The sequence below is a fragment of the Dermacentor albipictus genome, chromosome 9 (genome assembly GCF_038994185.2).
Source record: "Dermacentor albipictus isolate Rhodes 1998 colony chromosome 9, USDA_Dalb.pri_finalv2, whole genome shotgun sequence".
Taxonomy (NCBI): domain Eukaryota; kingdom Metazoa; phylum Arthropoda; class Arachnida; order Ixodida; family Ixodidae; genus Dermacentor; species Dermacentor albipictus.
Genome location: NC_091829.1, coordinates 57453777 through 57475262, shown reverse-complemented (window position 1 = coordinate 57475262; position 21486 = coordinate 57453777). Strand labels below are relative to the sequence as shown.

General features: G+C 44.6%; 1 protein-coding gene across 1 annotated transcript in view; it reads left to right on the top strand.

The window, feature by feature from the left end:
* LOC139049966 (uncharacterized) overlaps positions 1-21486 on the top strand; it is a 78579-nt gene that overhangs the window by 6436 nt on the left and 50657 nt on the right. The window contains exons 6-9 of the mRNA XM_070525908.1: positions 4762-4865; positions 8348-8476; positions 13109-13309; positions 19729-19942. Of these exons, the coding sequence (XP_070382009.1) occupies positions 4784-4865; positions 8348-8476; positions 13109-13309; positions 19729-19942 (626 nt within the window). The 5' untranslated portion in view covers positions 4762-4783. The remainder of the gene's footprint in view (positions 1-4761; positions 4866-8347; positions 8477-13108; positions 13310-19728; positions 19943-21486) is intronic.

Sequence of the window (21486 nt, the reverse complement as noted above, 5' to 3'; positions counted from 1 at the left end):
GCATTTAAAAGAGAAGATTAAATTCAAGTGACTGTTGGGTGCGGAATTTCGAGTTAGGGGCTGAATTTCGTTACAATGATTTTCAACAATTTGAAAGTTTGAAAAATATCGAAGCACGAAGTTTACTGCTTAATAGCTCTGGAACAAGAACAGATGTCACGGTTCTCGAAATGGTATCTATTAGAACATTCAGAGCGGATAAATTCGATATGTCAATTTGTATCTTACGTGAATTTATTACGTTGTGTACAAGGGTTCTGCAAAAGCTGTATTCCCATATTACAAAATTTTTTTAGGTTCATGTGTAACGTATCAATTTTGTCCACTTTAGATGTACGATTAGGTACAATAAACTGAATTATGTTATCGTTTTTCATGGTTGAGTTACAGAGTTGGAAACTCAATAGTTTCGTTTTCTTGAAATTTTCGATTTTTGCTAGTTTTGAATAAAAAAAATTACGGCCTAATTTAAAATTTGCAGACCGACCGTCACTAGATTTTAGGTTTTTTTTTTGTATGCAACAAGCTTCGTCAAGTTTGGTGCACTGGTTGCCGAGAAAAACTTATTCTCCTTTTACATGTATTTAGATAGGTTAAATTATTCACGAGTCCTCCACCACGGCGTGCCTGCTAATCAAATTGTGGTTTATGCCCGCAAAACCAATGAATTTAATTCAGTTCGATATATCCAAAAGGCAAGCCGCAAAATTTAACACAAGCATGACTGCAAAAAAAAAAGGAAGGTACCAATAAAAGGCACACATTGCTAGCTATTTGAAGTCAATCTTTCGGTACGGGGTTCAATGATATCACACATAACGGCAACTTTGTTTACTTTCATGCTGTGGCACGCCTAATGTCATGCAGGGTTTATGTCTACCGGGAGTACAGCTCTGAAGATTAATCTCATGCAATTCTACGCACATTCACTATACCCCTTTCGCATGCTATGCCGAAATACAAACGTGAAATTGGGCAGATGCTCCCTGTTAGATGTTCACGCTTCGATGTCACGACGACGTAGGCGATGTATGATGCTTGTGGTTGCCGTGGCACAAAGCATATATTTATGCATAAGGGGCTTCGTCAAAGTTCAGCACGCAGGACCCGACGCAGAATATGCAGGAAAGCGAAGACGAAACTTCTAGAAGTAAGGCGTTGTCGGCTGGTGGACCAGTCTTCAGCAGAGTACAGTGACAGCATACAGTACATTACAGTACAGAGTACAGCGCTGTAGGCTGACGAAGGCCGGTCCAATAGCCGAAAACGTTAAGTAAACACATCTATATATATATATATATATATATATATATATATATATATATATATATATATATATATATATATATATATATATATATATATATATTGGTAAGGGCTTAAAAACAGTCAGACGTATATTTAAACCATATTTACAAGAATCGTAGCGCCTTACAAGATGGTAGACAGCGCGCGAAGTCCAGAGCGTCGTCTTCTTCCGACCAAGCTGACAACACATTCTTCGCCAGCGTGTCACATGACCCCCGGCGTCGGAAGCACCGGCTCGGTGCTGGTTGGGAGGCGGGCGAGTAATACAACTTAAGACGCGCGACGTGGACCACGTCGGAGCGATGCTGAGCCACGGTTGGCTCAAGAGGGGCGATTTCGTACGTGACGTCAGTTACTTTACACAACACACGGTAAGGGTCAGAGTAGCGTTAAAGTAGCTTCTCCAAGAGGCCAACGCGTAGCGACGGCAAAAAAAGGAGAACCAGGGTGCCCAGTGTGTGATGGACGTCACGATGGCGGGCGTCATATAAGCGCCGCTGATTGTCCTGCGACTCCACAAGTCGACGTCGGGCAATATGGCGCGCTTCTTGAGCTTTTAGTATGGCTTCACGGGCGTACTCGCACGTGGAATTCAGGCTAGCATGCAGAATGGTGTCGAAAAGTAGTGTGGGGTCGCGGCGAAACAAGAGGAAGAATGCTCACTCAGTACGCATTCAGTATACATGACTTCAGTACAATTCATGCAGTATTAAACAAAACTTATATAATAATTACTGTGTGATTGCACTACTGTTTACTATCTCCGCTAATGAGAAATGAAAATACACTTATATACTCACGGTTTTCATATTTGTTCTTTCCAGCTTCTGACCCGTAAGTCAATATATATATAGCTTAGGACTTGTTGAGTCCAAACGTTTCCTTTTTTCTATGAATGGAGCTGCAGAGCCCGAAAACAAGCATGCAGTGTTTCGAACGCTGTCGTAGTACTCATAGTCTGACACAATAGTCATTCTAAATTAAACATAAAGCTTTATTTTTTTACATAAGTCCTAATCTTACCACACATTGCTCGACCATCAAAATTTCCTTTAAAACCATCCCGTGAAAACATTGAATACACTTGAGAGAATATGTTCGCGCCAGCAGGTACTAAACATTAGCTACTATGCTGAGAAACAACCGCACTGCCAAAATTATTTCAGTTCTTTCAATGCTGGCGTAATTTGTTCCTTTGGAACGGATTGTCTAGTTGAATACCGACAGCTTTATTCCGGTTGTATTAATAGAGCAGGGTGGTATGGCAGCTTTCATACAAGAACACCTTATGTATAAGAGTAGAATAAGACGTGCCTCCTAGTGCTCGTGCCTGAATAATTCCTTTGCACTTGAATGAATCAACTTACGATACTCATCTCAGGGTAATTCTGGTCTAATCAAAAATACATTGCTGGGCTGGTTAAATATCTCCTAGTTTAAGCCAATATATGTCCACTGCAGTATGAAGTGCTTCCCCAGAGATATACAATTACCTTTTTCTTGTCCAATCAGACGCAATCTAATGTCTACAAATCTCCTAATTTCATCACATCACGCCACTTCGTTACCTGCCGTCTCGTGTTGATGCGAGACGGAGTACAAGCGTTCGATCCCGCTCTGTATTCGCTTATCACGCCTGCGCTGTGACAGCGGGTGTTCCTGCTCATCGAGCAAGCTCTGTTCATGCTTGCCTGTGCTCACGTGACACCATGCTTGGTGATTGAATCAGCGAATCTTTATTGCAATTTCTGCGACGTGTAACGAATAAAACTGCGAACCTCACTATGTGTGGTTGTCGAATACTGAACTATTACTATCTACGCTGTGCCTTTCGAGCGAATGTGCAACTCCCTTTTTTTTTTGAGGTTAACAGGATTTTTCGAAATCGCTTATACCATATAGCAGATATCTATTCATTGAGCTGGATTATGCAGAGAGTTGGACATTATACTAAAAACAACATTCATACCTGACAAATAAACAAAAATTTCACTTATCAACACTTTACGTACCTGACAAATTGAAGCCAGTGATTTCAAGGAAGATTGACTTGGTTTCGAATATTGAAACTAGCACCAGTCTGGAGATAAGCGCAGTCAATTTCACTATCAAAATTCACTGCTTTTCCATTGTCTTTTCAAATAAAAACGCCTTTGCGCAAAAATTACTGGAAGCATTTCATCCCACACTTTTGGAACACACATATAGAAACTGATGTCATGCCCATAATTTGTCCGTAGCATATATGACGTTTGAAGTCACCGGCTACAATTCGTCATCTGCAGTATTTGCTGCGAAGTAATAATTTAAATGTGAACGAGCGAAACAGGGTTATTAGATATTCATTTCGATTTCCCGGGAAGACATTGTCCTCCTCTATGTGACCAACATGAAGACGTGGAATTGTGCTACATGCTAAGTTTCGTTTCTAAAACTGCATTTATTAATTTTTTTAAATGAGAAAGCCAGCAACGGCGTAGCCTTCGAGATCTTTTTCCGTTTCACAGCGGTAACCAGAGCTGGCGCGTCAGTTTGGGCCCCACCTGCCATTTCTTGTGGTGATCTGGTTCACTCAAGTATCTTATTATTTACTAAAATTATGGTTCGCTACTGATTTTTTAATTTTTAATGCGTGATCGCAAGAGCTCACTGACACAGTTACTCTTTTACGGTTGTACTTTGATTCGAAGCCTGACACAGTTTATTCAATCCGTTTGGGAAGAAAATATTGAAGTATTTCCGCTCATTCTACATGCGGCAAAGTTATGTGTAATCCAAAAGTTACGATAGTAACCCAAATCTTTAGCAAGATTTCTGCTTTTGTAACTGTGTCGCGCAGCTGACTAATATCCTTGAAATGTACATACACAGAATTTTTTTAATGGCATTGACCCATGGGGCTATAACACGTAGAATAACAAAATTAAGTGACACATGGGCGAGTAATAAGCAGATGTTCTTATGAAAATTTCAGATGATATTGAGGGAGCAGCTGACGTCTAGGAGAATAAAAACTAAGAACGAGGGAGTGTGGATTATCAAAGGGCAGGCGGGAGGAGAGTTCACATTCAGAGCAACAAATGGAATTAGACGATAACGGTTCTTTCTGCTGAGCTAAAGGAGAACCAAAGAAACGCTGCGCAAATCGTTCAATGTACAGAAGAGATCAGATGTGTTTCAATAGAGAAACCGTAACGAAGGGAAGCGCTGTGGTGCATAGCAGAGAAGTGCGCGGTGTGATAAGTTTGAAGGCACAAGACAGCGTCGACTGACACAAGACGCAGGTATAAGAAAGAGCAACTGTCAGTGGCCTTCATCCTACAGTGTACACGAGGTATCGCTATGCGATCGCCCTTTCGACCACGGCTATGTTTATCACCTGAAGCGTCTTAGTGGCATTGTTTTTCGCGCCCTGCTGAATGTGAATGCGGAAACTACCATCCAAACTTCCAGCGAGGATTCCCAACAAACGTCGATGATCTTGGCCGCCATCGGTCTATGCTGCTTCGTCCTTCTTGCCGTCTTCATGGGCTACATGTTGCTGGGATCAGCGGATGGTAAGTGAAAAGCAAATTCGTACACGCAATCGCAGTGGAATGGCAGGCAACCATGGATGTCTTTGAGAATAGCGGCTGATTGCGAATGCCTCGAAAGATTGCCATTGAAAGAAATATATGTGTGAGCGGCTGCTTCAGTGACATTCTCAACCAAATATCTATATTATCTAAATCAAGGCGTAACACGTATACCGAAGAATGTGAGACTTCTTCTCTCAACAAAATTTTTCCCCCTGCCCGTCGCTCTCACGTAGAGCACCTTTTACGTGCGACGCCTCCGACACCATTGGCGTAGCTAATCATGCCAACATTCTGTGAGACGTTTCGTTTCGTAGCTGGCATGGCGGCGTTACTCCTATCCAGCAGCAGCTGAAGGATGTGCCCCGCCATGCCGAGATGGCGCACCAGCGTATGAAATGAAAACCGTCCGGGCAGTCCAAGCACAGCGCTCAACTTTGTAAATATTGCGAAGCAATTAATTACAAGGACACTCCTGGGGCCCTATAATGTAAAACTATTCCAATATGTTGTTATTCCAACCTCCTGACGTCAAATTTGCGTAACCGCCGACGCAAGCATCGGGCGGTCACCCGCAGGGTTGTCTGAACAGACCACTCAAACGCTCTCCTCGTTCATAGGAGGTCACTTTTGTTTCCTTGAAAAACGAATAACATCGTCTACACTGAGCGGCTTGTCTTAGCTTATTGGCTGACAAGAGGTGAGGAGCACGCTCAAGTGGAGAGGGATTAGATAGGGCCGAGCCACTGCACTGAAAATCGATAACCAGATGACGAGGGTGGCGCCGGCGCCTGCGATTGGTCCGCTTTCCCTTACTTGGCTTGCGGTGGGTCGTAGACAATCACGGCGGCATGCAATGGATACTTAAGAATGACGCTAAAATGGATCCTCAGCAAAGAAGAGTTGGCAGAACGATGTCGAAAACATGCCGAAAATGCTCGAAAACATTACGCGGCCACGCAAAAAGTTTTATTACACGAAAATAAGCCCTTGCTCTCCGACAGGGGCGAGCAGCCACTGCCTGAGCGATCGGCGGCAGCCATCGTTTATTCCTTTCGGAACGGGGCAGCCTGCGGCTATTCAGAGGAAAATTCAGTTTTGTTAGGAATATTATTGAATCTTTATCGCGTACACGTCACTTTGACGCGGTGAGTTTTTGCAGTTTTGTGACGGCACGTGAGAGGCAGGTGAAGTGGGCGCAGCCCGAGACCTTTCGACCAATAGCCGAGAGCTAATGACGAAGAAGCGTCGAATCAGAAATAACCATTTTTTCTTTTGTTCGGTCAAATCATGCATAATCCGTGTGAACATGTTATATCAGATGGGGAGCTATCGCGATTTTCGTGACGTCGCGTGACAGACAGGTGAAATGGGGGTGGTCCCAACACCTTTTGACCAATCGCGGAGCACTGATTGAAAAATTGGAATAGGAAAGTTTCGAACAGTTTTACGTTATAGCGCCCCAGGAGCATTTTCGTCGTCACCGTCGATGTCGCCGCGATGTTTTCCCTACGCAGTCCAAGGGCGATAACACCGTCGCCGCGCGTCGTATGCTGTGTGTGCGAGTGAAAGCACGCGGGGGAAGCCGACTATCGTGGCTCAATCTGGCGCGCGCGAAGGAAGAAAGCGGGGAGACAACGCGCTGTCTTCCGTCGCGCAGAAGGACGTCGGGGGGTGGGAGGCAGAGAGTGGGGGCGGTTATGCTGCATCTTGAAAGGGATCTGCAGGCGGCTCATACCTTTGAGTGCGCTAGCTCTTGCGTTGGAGTGATAGACCGCAAGAAGGTCAGTTCACTCTCTACAGCTGCCACTTTTGCTCACACCAGCGTTTTCATAGCGAGTGTCCGCACCCGTCGAGTGCGATGTGTTCATGTTTGCTTGCGCGTGATAGCGCCATGCTTGTTAGATCAGTTTGCAAGCAAATGTTTCCAAGCTTACACGGTCAATAAAGCTACTATCCTTACTTCAGACAGCTGCCTACTAATTCGCTATCGCAATTGATTATTCGCCTTTCGCGTGAAACGGCGCCTTCCTTCTGTCAATGTTTCGCCCTTCGAACCAAACTGCCAGCTTCAAATATATTAATTAATAAAATTGCCCGACGGCCAGATTTCAACAGCAGACCTCTAGCGCAGAAGCCGCATATTGATGCGATTACCCAACGGACGCTCTTCTCCTACAACAGAGTGCAACATACTGCAGTCCCTGTTGTCTTATGCAGATCTCCGGAAATAATTTAAAATAACTGACACATCGTCATACGTCCAACTTAAGGCCCATCCCTAAGATACTGCTGCAAAAAAGAATACGACCGTCCAAAACTCCTCCTACTCTCCTCAGTCTAGCGGTGACGTGACAGAGGGCCGTGAGCAGTGACTCCGCCCCCATTTCTTCTACCCGGTACTCGCTCACGAAGGCAGTCTTTCATGAACTTCAGGTGGAGGTTGAATCGCCTCCCAACTTCTTCTTTAGTCTGTCGCTTGTTTAGGAAACATTAGAGAATTTTTTTTTAAATTTAAGACAACTCTATTATGATGATTACAATTCCAACTCGGAGAGAAAAACACTCGCATCACACTTGCGCAAATTCTGCCGAAGATTACATTTAGAACTTACAAATTTGTTATAATATGAACCGCTCTGAACTATGCCCATAATTCGTGATTAGGACTTTTGAAAAACCCTCGTTAACATTGTAACAATCTCACGTAAGCTGTGTATTCAATTATTTTCTTTCAGCTACATACAACAGGTGCAGTCTGCATAAACGCAGTACTTGTTTCTGGTCCAGAATAAGGCGCATGACGAGCAGCCATAATTTATGTCTCCCTCTAAATTGCATCAAATTTCATTGAAATCGATCTAGTGGTTCTCTAATAAAACAATTTATGAGTTTTTCTTCTGTCTCAGCAAAAACAAAAGATAAAAGTGGCGTTGGCTAGGAGCTGAAGCTACTTTTTTAATGAACGACGGACATGATGGCCACAAAGTAACGTAAATACGTGTATCGTCTGCAATCATATTTCAAGCAGCACACATAGGCCGAAAGATGTGGAAAGAGAAAGCGTATACAGGACAAGAGATTATACCACTTACATGTGCCGTATCTTTCGAGGACAAAAAATTGTCCCGTGCACCTGTCCCGCGTCTTTTGAGGACAAGCAATTTACCCGCGTACTTGTCCCTTGACTTCCCAGGACAACCAATTGTTGCTTATACTTCCTCCCGTGTCTTTAATACCGCGTGCGCTCTTTCAACTAACAGCATTACACAACTCACCCAACCATATACTTTGCTGCTACTCTTCCCATCTGCCTAAGACGTAGCGAAAATTGAAACATGTTGGATGGTTTTTTTTTTGTAGTACAGTTCGTAGCGTTACACTCAACGAGGACTCGACAAAGATAGGGTTCAAAGATAGGGTTCATACCGTTCGTTGACTTCACATTTTCCCTCTGTGTGCAGCTGAAGAGCCGGAAGAAGCGGACATTTTCGGTGGCGGCGGTGGTGAAGGTGGTGGAGGTGGAAGAGGAGGTGGAGGGGCTTCGCTGCCACCAGCTGTGCCATTGCCACCACATACAGCTCGGACGCCCGGTAAGTGTTCGTCATCTTGCGCTTTAAATTAATTCTTCCTATTTAGGTGAAGGAAAGAAAAACAAGCAAAAGTACTTAGACACATATCCATTGAATGGTAGTTGGTCTAAATACTTGTAACTTGCATTAGTAAAGGGAAAAACAGTCACTGACAAAACAAATTCGCGCATAAATGAAACTGTCAGGTAAAGTCATTATGAGATATTTAGCACAGCTAGATTAAAAAAGAAAGATCATTTTACCTGTAGATAAAACAGCAGGACGTACCCCTACCGCGACCGAAACATTATACGCGAACGATATAAATGAGTGATTTTACCCTACAAAGATGCTGACAAAGACTTTGGCATTCTTTGTGACACCGCGATGCAGTATAAACTGGCACAAGTCTTTCAGAAACAGTTGTCCAAAGAAACCGCTAAAAAGAAGGCAACTTAACTGCTCGCGTCAACGATGGTCAATGCAGATGTTTAACCTGAACATGAAAGAGTACTTAAAATGTCTTTAAACAAACAAGGCTCAGTAGCGTTGTCCCTAGTTAAAACAGCTGAGGCAGCTGAAAGCGCCAAAGTTTGATGGATTCCCATGTACAGCACGTAGTTCACCAGCCGGTCCTGAGAGAGGTAGAAGAATGTTCTGAATAGTTCCTTTAACAGTTATTAACCACCATTCAACGGTAGAGAGAGCCGAGACAAAAGCCTTTTGAATATGTACACGCCTGCTTGATTACACGGTGACCACATTTGTGCCCGTTTCCGCTTCAACTTCACGCTCATCTGGTATGGAGTTTATATCAGCAATACTTGATCTTTGGCGTTTCAAATGAATGCCGGCATTCATTCGGCTAACTGCCAGATAGAAAATATTTACAAATTGAATACACAAACCTCATTAATACATACACCTCAGTACTGTGGTGTCACGCGTCGATTCTAGTACTGGGGAGCTGTCCTGCTGCGATGTAAAAAAAAATGCTACTGCCCAAAGGCTGGACAGGGATGAGGGTCAGCGAAGCAGTCTCTACAATATCTCTAAAGTGTGTGTGAGCGTGAATCATCGCACCTTTCGCCACAAAGACAAGGGGAATGCGGCCAGCTGTTCAACTCAGCTCAAACCACGACAGTCACCGCACGCGAGTTCCTTAAAACTGTTCATCTCATTGCATCTGCGAGCTCTGACGTCGGAACAAGTACACAGCTGTTCTGAATGTCGCTACAGCCGTCTAACCTGATAGTTTTCTCATCGAGGAAAACAGCTACCAAGTGTTCCCCATTCGCGGCCCGTGCCAACAGCCGCCAATATTTTCCCCACCTACACTTTCTTTGCACCACTGTCAGTCCATGTCTTCTCTGGAGCTTAAAGTAGGAAACTCCAGATCCTTAGGCAGCGCTTATCTCGCTGTTGCAACACACGCTGAGCTTCAAGGCCAGAGTTTGCTGATTCTTCGCTGTTGGTATTCGATTGTCTTCAAGACAACTGTATTATTGTAAGCAGTGGAGACAGCATGACCATTGCGCTTTATGTCGTTATGAGTGCTACGTTTAAGAGCGCAATAGGGAACCTAGCGGTGAATTTTTAGAATCTTTTTTCGACCTTAGGAGAAGTGCCCGGCCTCATTCAATGACGACATTGCAGATGGGAGTAAAGAAAGGCGTTGCACTCTCCGAAAAATAAATAACCTATCACAAAAATGGGCTCAAATCCATTCTGTGAAGGTCGCTGGCCAGCGAAGCTGCGGTATCACCTGATTCAACAGGCCAATGTGACGTAGCCTTGGTAGTAGTCCTGCCGAGACTGAGAAAAACGCCGTTGTGCATGTTGACATTGCTGTTGCTGTTGTCGCTCAACGTTTTCGCACTGCCCTTCGGGTTCCTAAGTATGCCTAGCCACCCCATAACGCTATGACAACACAAATTAAATCATTTGCTAGGCGGGTTCCCTTATAGATATAAAAGTGTAGGGGCATCAATACCTGCTTCGTGTGCCAAAGTTATAGCTTCCCAGCAAAGGCAGCTTATGTGAGCTTAGTTTTTACCGGGAAGCACTTGCGGAGAACGCTATGCGCGAAGGCGAGCTTTCAGGTTCTTTCTTTTTCTTTCCTGTGCACGGCCGGCGGCGCCGCTGCCGCGGATGCACGGAGGCGAGCGCCATCTCGTGGTGCTGCAGATAACTCAGCGCAACATGCGGAGCGCACCATCTGCTGTGACTGGTTGAGTTTTGTCTCGACGAATTCGAAGAAATGCCTAGATGCTAGTAATATGCAGCTTCGATATGAAACACTATCGAAATATGGCAGATTAAAAAAATGGTTGATGAAACGATGTGAAGGTATGTGTAAAATTAAATGCAAAATTATCGAGCAATATGTGTGTCAGTAATTATGGGGCACCCTGTATACCGTAGAAACACTACAAATGAAAGAACAAGCCGGTGCAACTTGTTTCATTTGGTGAAGAACATAAGGTTTTATTACGTCTACTGATACTCGCTCATTATTGCTGTATAATTCGTCAATGTTGCCCGCTATATCCTGATGGATTACGAATCGTACTCTGTTCTACTTCTTACCTGGAAGTCCTCTATAGAAGAGGACGCGGCCATTACCAGTTCTTCAAACCTCACCAGTTCTTCTAACCTCACGAAGACCGATGAAATCCCCAACAATGTCTGATAGTTCCTCAGAAACCTCGTAAGTTAGCTGCACTCGAGAAAGTTCGGGTGTGATGTAGCAAACTAACCGCTGCCGGGGTTAGTTTGCATTTGTCCGAGTCTAGAGATCCTTAGCACCTTTGGTTGCGTTACAGGTCTCACCACCGCCTTGGTGAGGTGCTCTAGAGCGGGTGGGGACTGAGGGCCATTGGTTGATCGAATGAGTAATTTGGGAGGGAGTGGCGGAATACTGCACCAGGGAGGCCAATTCCTGTTCTGGTGAGGTAGTAAAAACAATACCTTAATGAAGTGTGCCTTGATCAACTTCGCCCTAATTAATGTCAAAGGAAGTGGATTTACTCTCACCCAAGGTCAAGGATTGGACTCTCATCAAAGGCCGTGGTTTCCAGGGCCCTAATGAAGTCTATATTTATTACCTGTGCCTGAATTGTATTGGCCTTATCACCAAAGGTCGCGGGTTCGACTTCCACCGAAGGTCGTTGGTTTGAATGCCTGAACTAACTCTATCTTTATACACTTTGCCTTTATTTTTCACTTGATCAGCGGCGTCGGAGCCAGCTGTGGAATAAAAGAACGACTAACGCGCGAGCAGTAGCACGAGCGCGTATCTACGCAAGGCGACCTCACATGACTCTCTGTACCACACGCCGCGTTTTCAAGACCATCGCGATATCAGCCTCTTAAGGCTTTCGCCTTAAGAAAAAACTTCCGATCAGACCTTTTGATACAAGTTTCTCGTCATGCACTGACGCGTGACATGACATGATAACGCCTTTGTGTATAAGCACCGCGTGGGAAACGTGTATGGATGGTATGAAAATCGGCCTAGATAGAAAATCTACATAGTGTATGCCTAATTCAAAGTGTTGCGTGTATGCAGGATACCCTAAACCTAATGAATGGTTAGCCACAGTGATTTCAGCAACTTGTCAGTTTGGTGTCTCATGACCTCTATGAAGTTCTTGAGATTAGTAGTCTAGCGAGACGATTTATTCAATTTTGCAGCACTGAATTCCCTGCTTTGTACGTATGCACGTATTTTTCCGAACAAGGTAAGAAAGAAAAAAGCGAGCATCGCCCAATGGTTAGTGCACCGGGTTCTGCTAGAGGAACGAGCAGGTTGGCAAGAACCTAACTAGCAACCAGGTACCTGCCGCAAAGTGCCAAGAATTAGGCAAGAAATGGTACGCAGTATACAATCGCTCGAGCTAACTTGTTTGCTCCTTCACGCTTGTTATCGCTTTGCCGTGACCATGTTCGTGCGTGCGCGTTATTTTTCGACGACAAGAAATCGGCGCACGCCACGTAATTTAAACCAATCCCAAACGCGATGCGATGTGAAAGGTGATGCTCTAGAGCAGCAGGTTAACTTCCGTACTCAGCTCATTAAATAGCATTGTCGTCCCCGCGCAGCGGCGTTTTGTAACGTAATACATGCTATTATTTCGCAGGCTTTCTTTAGAGCGCAGAAAGAAGAGCCGCTCAATATAGGGCGCGTCGAAAGCAATTGAAACTGATATTTTCGAAGGCGATCAAACACCTAAACTATTGTCATGTTTGCGTAAATGTAATAATAATAACGAAGGACACAAAAACGATGCAGTTATTTCCATCGTCATCAAAAGTTTTCATTTCTTTTTTAGGCTCGGTGCAAGATAGCGGAAACATACAGTATATACCACATGTCTTTTTTTTTTCTAAATTACAGATTTATATCTTGCCACCAAGGTTAAGTACTGCAACTCGGTCAGTTCAGGTAGATTATCTAAAGCAGCAGTTGTTGCTTGCGAGAAAAATCCCCATATCCACAGGTTCCTCCCTAAAATTACTGATTACCTTTAACTAACTCGCCCTATGGTCACACGTAGCAAATGAGAAATTTAACCCTAATGTACCGAACTCCGTGTAATTCCTCTCTTCTTTGCTGACCGAAAGGTTTCGAATAAAAGGTAATTTCTTCAGGAACAACGGCTACTGGTCCAGGAACACCTGAGGAGACAACTGGATCCACACCAGTTATTGGCCCACCTGCAGTACTCAGGCCTTCGCCAGCTACTGTAGCCCCACCAGTTATTGGCCCACCTGCAGTACTCAGTCCTACTCCAACCCCAACTCCAACGCCTATGACAACTACGACAGTTCCTACGACAACTACGAAAGCATGTAAGAGCTGGCATCGTAAACCTTAAGCGCTTATACGCAGTCCCGTGCTCCATTCGGCACCTATCAAGGGAGTCTTCATAACGACACGTGCTCAAATGCTTTTACCATGGCGTAAGCGTTCGCGAGAAGACTCCCGTTTAAATATTGCTACTCCACTACTATTTGATGCTATGCTCATGTTAGCCAAAAACAATGCAAACGTTGAAAGCGGCTACACAGCTATCAAATGAAAAAGAAAGCAAATTCACTAGGCAATTCAACATTCAGATGACGTACATAGAAAATATCCTCCTTGGGGAGTTAGGGGTGAGGATGGGGCGGTGTCACTGTGCACGGCACTGCTTCGCGTTAGGCCTCTCTTGGAAGAAGTAGGAGGATCGTACGTCTGCTTAAAATTTTCCACTACGAAATCTTCGGGATCTTCCAACATCATTAGATTGCACATAACCCACGCTAAAAGCGAACATTCTTAAGCTGCACTACCTTAGGGATGGGGGGACAATTTTAAGACAGTACATACCCACAGGAGCGGCCCACATAATCTGCACGGCACAACCTTCGGGGTCGCCCACTACTTCAGACTTTACTATGTCCAGTATACCGGTAAGCTATCGCAGGGGACGAAAGATCTGATTAAAAAACGCCAATATATGAAAGCCTCTAATGCTAAAGCTAAAAATAGAACTGGCAAAGCTTTCCAAGTTATACAACAAGCGCAAGATAGCTGACATAAGGAAGCATAATAAGGATAGAATTGAGCATGCTCTTAGGAACGGAGGAAGCCTAAAAGCAGTGAAGAAAAAACTAGGAACAGGCAAGAATCAGATGTGTGCGTTAAGAGACAATGCCGGCACTATCATTACTATTAGGATAAGAAATTTATACTGTACCAGTGGCACCCACGGCGGTAATGGGAGAGGGAATAGTCTCGAAGAACTTGACATCACACAAGTAACGCAGGCAGAAGTAAAGAAAGCCTTGGGAGCTATGCAAAGAGGGAAGTCAGCTGGGGAGGACAAGGTAACAGCATATTTGTTGATGGATCGTCAGCAGATTGTTCTAGAAAAACTGGCCACCCTGTATACGCAATGCCTCGTGACCGCGAGTGTAACGGAATTTTGGAAGAACGCCAACATATTCCATAAGATAGGGGACGCCAAAGATATGAAAAATTATTGAACGATCAGCTTACTGTCCGTTGTCTACTAATTATTTAGTAAGCTAATCGCAAATAGAAACAACACCTTAGACTTCTGTCAACCAAAGGACCAGGCAGGGTTTCGTAAAAGGTACTCAACAATAGACCATATACACACTATCAACATGGCTGATTCTTAGGCTAAAGGCCTTGTCATTATGAGTGAACACACCATCAATCAGGTGAAAGAGAAATGTGCGGAATATAACCAACCCATATATGTAGCTTTCATTGATTGCGAGAAAGCGTTTAATTCAGTCGAAACCTCTGCAGGTATGGAGGCACTACGGAATAAGGGTGTAGACGAGCCGTATGTAAAATACTGAAAGGCATCTACAGCGGCTCCACAGCCACCTTAGTCCCCCATAAAGAAAGAAACGAAATCCCAATGAAGAATGGCGTCAGGCAGGGAGATACAATATGTCCAATGATATTCACAGCGTGTTTACAGGAAGTATTCAGAGACATGGATTGGTAAGAATTGGGGATAAGAGGTAATGAGAATACCTCAATAATTTACGATTCGCTAATCATGTTGCCTTGCTTAGTAACTCAGAGGACCAATTGCAATGCATGCTCACTGACCTGGGGAGGAGAACCAGAAGGGTGGGTCTAAAAATTAATCTGCAGAAAACGAATGTTTAACAGTCTCGGAAGAGAAGCGCAGTTTATAATAGGCAGCCAAGTACTGGTAGTGGCAAGGGAATACATCTGCATAGGATAGGAAGTGACCGTGGATCCGGATCATGAGACTGAAATATTCAGAAGAATGAGAATGGGCTGGGGTACGTTTGGCAGGCATTCTCAGATCATGAACAGCAGGTTGCCATTATCGCTCAAGATAAAAGTGCATAACAGCTGTGTCTTACCAGTACTCACCTATGAGGTAGAAATAAATTGAGGACGACGCAACGAGCGATGCAAAGAAGAATGATGGGTGTCACATGTACTAATTGTGACCATGTTGTCCGGGCAAACTTCATCTCATCCGCCCACCTAACTTTCTACCACCCCTTACTACGCTTTCCCTCTCTTGGAATCCAGTCCAAAGCACTTAATGACCATCGGTTATCATCCCTCCTCATTACATGTCCTGCCCAAGCCCGTTTATTTTTCTTGATTTCAACTACGATGTCATTAACTCGCCTTTGTTACCTCACCTGATCTGCTCTTTCCTCATCCCTTAACGTTACACCCATCATTCTTTCCATAGCTCGTTGTATCGTCCACAATTTAAGTAGAATCCTTTTCCTAAGCCTCCAGGTCTGGTAAGACACAGCTGTTATACACTTTTCTCTTGAGGGATAATGGCAACCTGATCTGAGAATGGCAATGATCTGAGAATGCCGGCCAAACGCATCCCAGCCCATTCATAATTTTCTTATTATTTCAGTCTCATGATCCGGATCCGCGGTCAATACGTGCCCCAAGTAGATGTACACTCGTACCACTTCTAGTGCCTCACTACCTATCGCAAACACCTGTTCTCTTCCAAAACTGTTAAACATTAATTTAGTTTTCTGCACAATAATGTTTAAACCCACCCACCTGCTTTGCCTATCCAGTTCACTCAGCAAGCATTGCAATTAGTCCCCGGAGTTACTAAGCAAGGCGATATCATCAGGGAATCGCAAGTTACTAAAATATTCTCCATGAACTCTGATCCCCAATTCTTCCCAATCCAGGTCTCTTAATACCTCCTGAAAACACGCTGTGAATAGCGTTGGAGAGATCGTAACTCCTTACCTGACGCTTTTCTTTATTGGGATTTTGTTGCTTTCTTTATGGAGGACTACGGTGGCTTTGGAGCAGCTATAGATATCTTTCAGTATTTCTACATGCGGCTCGTCTACTCCCTGATTACGTGATGCCTTCATGACTGCTGAGGTTTCGACTGAATGAAACACTTTCTCGTAATCAATGAAAGCTATATATAAGGGTTGGTTATATTCCGCACATTTCTCTGTCATCTGATTGATGGTGTGAATATGGTCTACTGTTGAGTAACCTTTACAGAATCCTGCATGGTCCTTTGTTGACAGAAGTCTAAGGTGTTCCTGATTCCATTCGCGATTACCTTAATAAATACCCTGTAGGCAACGGACAGTAAGCTGATAGGTCTATATTCTTTCAAGTCCATGGCCCCCCCTTTGTTTTGGATTAGGATTATGTTAGCGTTCTTTCCAGATTCCGGTATGTTCGAAGCCATAAGGCATTGCATAGGGTTAGGCGCATTCATATATTAACGTTTGTTGATCACATCTTTCGTCTCCTGCGATAGCTTACGGGCATCCTGTCTAACCGAATTACCGCCGACTTCTACTGCACACTCCTTAATGATACCCATAAGATTGTCGGTCATTTCTTCAACACTAAGGTTCTCTTCCTGAGTTAAAACCAAGTACCTGTTTTGTAGCTTGATCCGGAATTCCTCTATTTTCTCTCTTAGCGTTAACTAATTGATCGGCTCCTTGTGTACGAGTTTCTTCCGTTCCCTCCTCAAGTCTAGGCTAATTCTAGTTCTTAACATCCTATGGTCCCTGCAGCACACCTTGCCGAGCACATCCACATCTTGTATGATGCCAGGATGAGCGCGAAGTATAAGGTCTATTTCCAGTCTCGCGATTTGGGCTGCTCCCCGTCCACTTTCAGCTATCCTGCTTGCGTAAGAAAGTATTCATTATCCGCATAATGTTCTCTTCTGCAAACTCTACTAATAACTCTCCCGTGCTATTCCTATAGAGCCTATGACATACTCCCCCACTGACTTCTCTCCAGCCTGCTTCTTGCCTACCCTGGCTTTGAAGTCGCCCATCAGTATAGCGTATTTTTTTTTTTACTTTACCCATTGCCGATTCCAAGTCTTCATAGAAGCTTTCGACTGCCTGGTCATCATGACTGGATGTAGGGTCGTAGACATTTACGACCTTCAATTTCTACCTCTTATTAAGTTTCACAACCAGACCAGCCACCCTCTCGTTAATGTTAATGCTAGTAAGCTTCATCAACGTCGCGCTGCGGGTGAGCCCTTATAGATTCGAGGCATTTCGGTTCGTGAAGGAACGCACCAGCGCAAGGCGCATCCTGCGACCACAGAAACGCAGCGGGTACGCGGCGGTTTGGCATTGATTTTTCACAAAACTGGAATTTTCCTGATGAGTTGAACACCCTAACTCAGTTCTGCATGTGGTTGTAGAGATGGCTTTTATTACACCAACATTATATCTTCCAACACAGCCTTGGTAGAAACTGGTGTTTAATACATTATTTTCTTTATAGCAATTCGTCTTATGTGACGGACAAGTTCCATCGGTGGGTAGACATAAAAATGTTTACGCATTTAGAACGTGCTCAAGACCGAGAAATTAGAGTTTAAATGCATAAGCGTTTCTATGCTTGCCCGGCGAGATAAACGCCCGTCCATACGTCCGTGCACCGGTCATATAAGCCGAACGCTTTCCCGATAGATCCCGCAGCAGCGAGCGACTCTACCTTCGCGCTGCCTGTCGCTTCAACGCGACCGATGCGGCGAGAACACAGCGCTCGCGGAGCTCTCGGCACAGGCCGCACCCTACCCGTTTCACAGATCGCTTTCAAGATACGGGCCCGTGCGTCTCTCTTCAACGCTAAGTAAGTGCTGAGAACACGGCGCGCCAAGCTATCAGCATTCGGCACTCTCTGTCGGCATCGCACATCGCTTTCAAGATACGGCCCGCGCCACCGCGCCAGAAGGTGCCACGGCCGGAGCCCGGTTGATAATGGTTTGACGAGGATCGATAAGGCGCTAAAGAGGGATAATGACCTATAATGATCGCAAAGTCATCAGTCCACCTGGCGCCGCCACCTGCAGTACTTTGCTGGCATCATCAATTCACGATGCGCAAACCTTGCGCAGCACTTCGTGTCACCGCAGCGCTGTCACCTTTACCGTCACGGCGCCAAAACGACCATGGTCGCTTACTGAAGAATAACGGAAACGCAAAATTGCATAGTATCAGCGTCAATACAGATTGCGCCAGAAACAACTTCAACCACGCGGCAGATAGCTGGAGAACTACAGCAACAGGCAACACGAGTGAACGTTGCTTCTACTCGCCTCTTCTACACGTCGCCTCGTGCAGGTCTTCATCAGTTCGGGGTTGAAACCGCGCTTCTCCGTTTCACGATTCTTTCGCGGTCGTTCTCGCAATTATTTCGAAGCGCACCATGTTGCGACCACGAAACATCATGTCTTTATTATATTGGAAATATTAGCTAACTCCCAGAAAAAACGCTGAGCGGATCTTTTTCTTTGTTCTTCCACAATATTTTGTTTCGTTTTTCGGCATTGGCTCATTTTTTTTTTTAGTTCTTGCTCTGCGGATTCAATTCGATGTCACAATCATAAATCCAAATTGAGTTGCCGACGACGACCGTTTGAAAGAATTCATTTCTGCCGTCTGATGTTTTCAAATTAGCACAACATTATTTTCGTCGCGCATTTCGCTCTGGTGTCAGCTGTTTCGGAACAAACCTCTCTCATCCAGTCGAAATCCGACGAACGGACGACTTCGCCAAACTAAGTGTTTCTGCTATCCTCCTAACAGTCGCTGGGCGGCCCACAGCTGGTTCCTCCTTCTCAATTTGAAGACAGACTAAAGATGTGTTGCTCCAAAGGCACATACATAAGTTTCGGCCTTACCATAAAGCAGCGCAGATCATACTAGACACAAACGGGGTCACTTGCAATGCAGGCCTTTAAGACTGAAAGGTGCTCTCGAGTATCACCGTTTCTGCAATAAAATTTATTACTTTTACGTACTCTGGGCGGGAGAGGGGGGGGGGGGGTCGTATATTGTAAGGGGTGACATATAATGAATAGTTTATACACAAATAACCGTGAATCATGTTTAGTATTGCAGAAATACTGGCAACAAAAAGGGTTGCTTATTCATAATATGTACAAAGTAGTTCCTACTTGCTTTACACTTTTCAATATGCTCCACGAAACACTATACAGCTTAGGATGTGACGGCAATATTCTTGAACATCGAAGGGACACCGCGAAACGAGGAAGCACATTTTGTTCGAAGTAACAGTCTGCATTGAGAGGTTCACGCGGTGTCCAAGCATATAAACGTTTTTTAACTAGATCTACATCGACCGAGAAATTCGGATGAAGCAGGTTAGGCACTTCTCTTTCCCACCCGAACCCCTTATTCTTCTGACGCCCTGTTTGCAGTCTCTGTAGACGAGCTTGTGTGTACGGTGGGCGGAAAGGCCATCTTCCCCGAAATGATCCCGACTGACGGGCTGTGCAACTCCATCTACTACACCAACGTCGCGGTGGTTCACGGCATCTTGCACGGCATCGAAACCGAAGAAAGCTGGGCAACGTTCAAGCTGGTAATGAAGAACCTCACAAAGACTTCCGGTGGCATTGGATTCGATATCCGGTTAGTGATTTTTAGTTATCTCATTATGTCAAACAAAGCAGTGCAGCTAATAAGAACTGCTGAATTTTGTGAATTGGAAAACGGGAAACACCTGGCGCCGAGAAATATCCAATTTGAGGCGTGCTGTACACATAGGTAGTTTAGCGCCTTTAGCCTGCGTACAGGTTTAGACGAAATATTTATCACTACTAACTCATTGATAAGGCTTCTCTTTCTAGCCACTAGAGAAGCTACCAGAAAAGTTCAATCGCCTCCAAAGAGAATTCCTGAAGAGAAGAAAAACTTCACGCAAAAGCATTAATATTTAAATGGCGGTTTCGTAAGAGAGAAAGAGGTGAAATGATGACGCCATGGTGGATGGCTTCGAATTCACCACATGGGCTTCTTCACCGGGCGCTCGACCGGTCCGTAGGACATCGCCTTGATCCAGCGACCATGGCCATAGTCACAGCACCAAGCCATGGACTCTTAGGCTATGGTCCTGCGACCATGGCCAAAGAGTCGTACCGACTCTTAGGCGTGGATTCTATACTCGGCAAATTAAAAGACCCGACGACCAAGTTGTATACATGTATCTACTCCAGTAAGTTCACCCACTCTTCACAACGCTGAACAAGGAAATGCAGGCGGAAAGAGCGAGAATACACATGCTGAGTGACCGCATTTTTACTGTCTTTAAAAAACTGTTGAAGCATGTCGCAACCCCGATACCTCGGTGACGCGCTGCTCGATTGATTGCGTTAAAACACCGAACTAACTTCGTCCCACTCGATGAAGTCTACTTTGGTGGCATGGTAACATCAGAGTTATCTAAACCACTTGACGCAGACCATACAGCTGTGCACAATTTCCGCCTGAAATGTTTGGAATTTTATATCGAAGGCAAAGTCAAATAATCAAAAGATTTCCGCTAGTCAATTTATAGATGACGCGGCTGCAGGCAATCGATCCCCGCTCTGTGGTAGATACGTGTTGCGTGGACTGCTCCTCTTGTTTCTTCGTTCCCCTGATTGTTTACGGCAGAGAACATAAACAAGCTCGACCACTAACTGAGGCTTCCTCGAAAACACAGACCCATGTTTACCTGCAGATGCGAGTGTGGAACATTTTGGAGGTGCGTGCCACAAACCACTCAAGGTGACGCGTTCCTATGTTTCCAACACTAGTGACTTCTTGAGAAATCTCTTGTGCCCCTCTCATTGCAGCGCTACCATGCAGAGAGTTTCCTTTCAAATTAACCTTGTCAAGGCAAAGACAAAAAACAAAATGGAAGCAGCAACCTTGCAGGCGACCCTCGATGTCAAGCAAGATTTGCTAGGAGCGCACGGTTACGATTTTTCTATGCGCCAACGGCACATGCATCTCATGCGAAAAGACATGTACAACCTGGATGAACGATCTATCGACCATAGAAAAAAAAATTTTTTTCCAACTGCATACGCGACACACGTGTGGGAACGATAGTATGACTCGAAACTGGCCGTAGAGCCTTCATTTATTTTAGCATTTCTTGCATTTTTCCTTGATGTATGCATGTGTTTTAA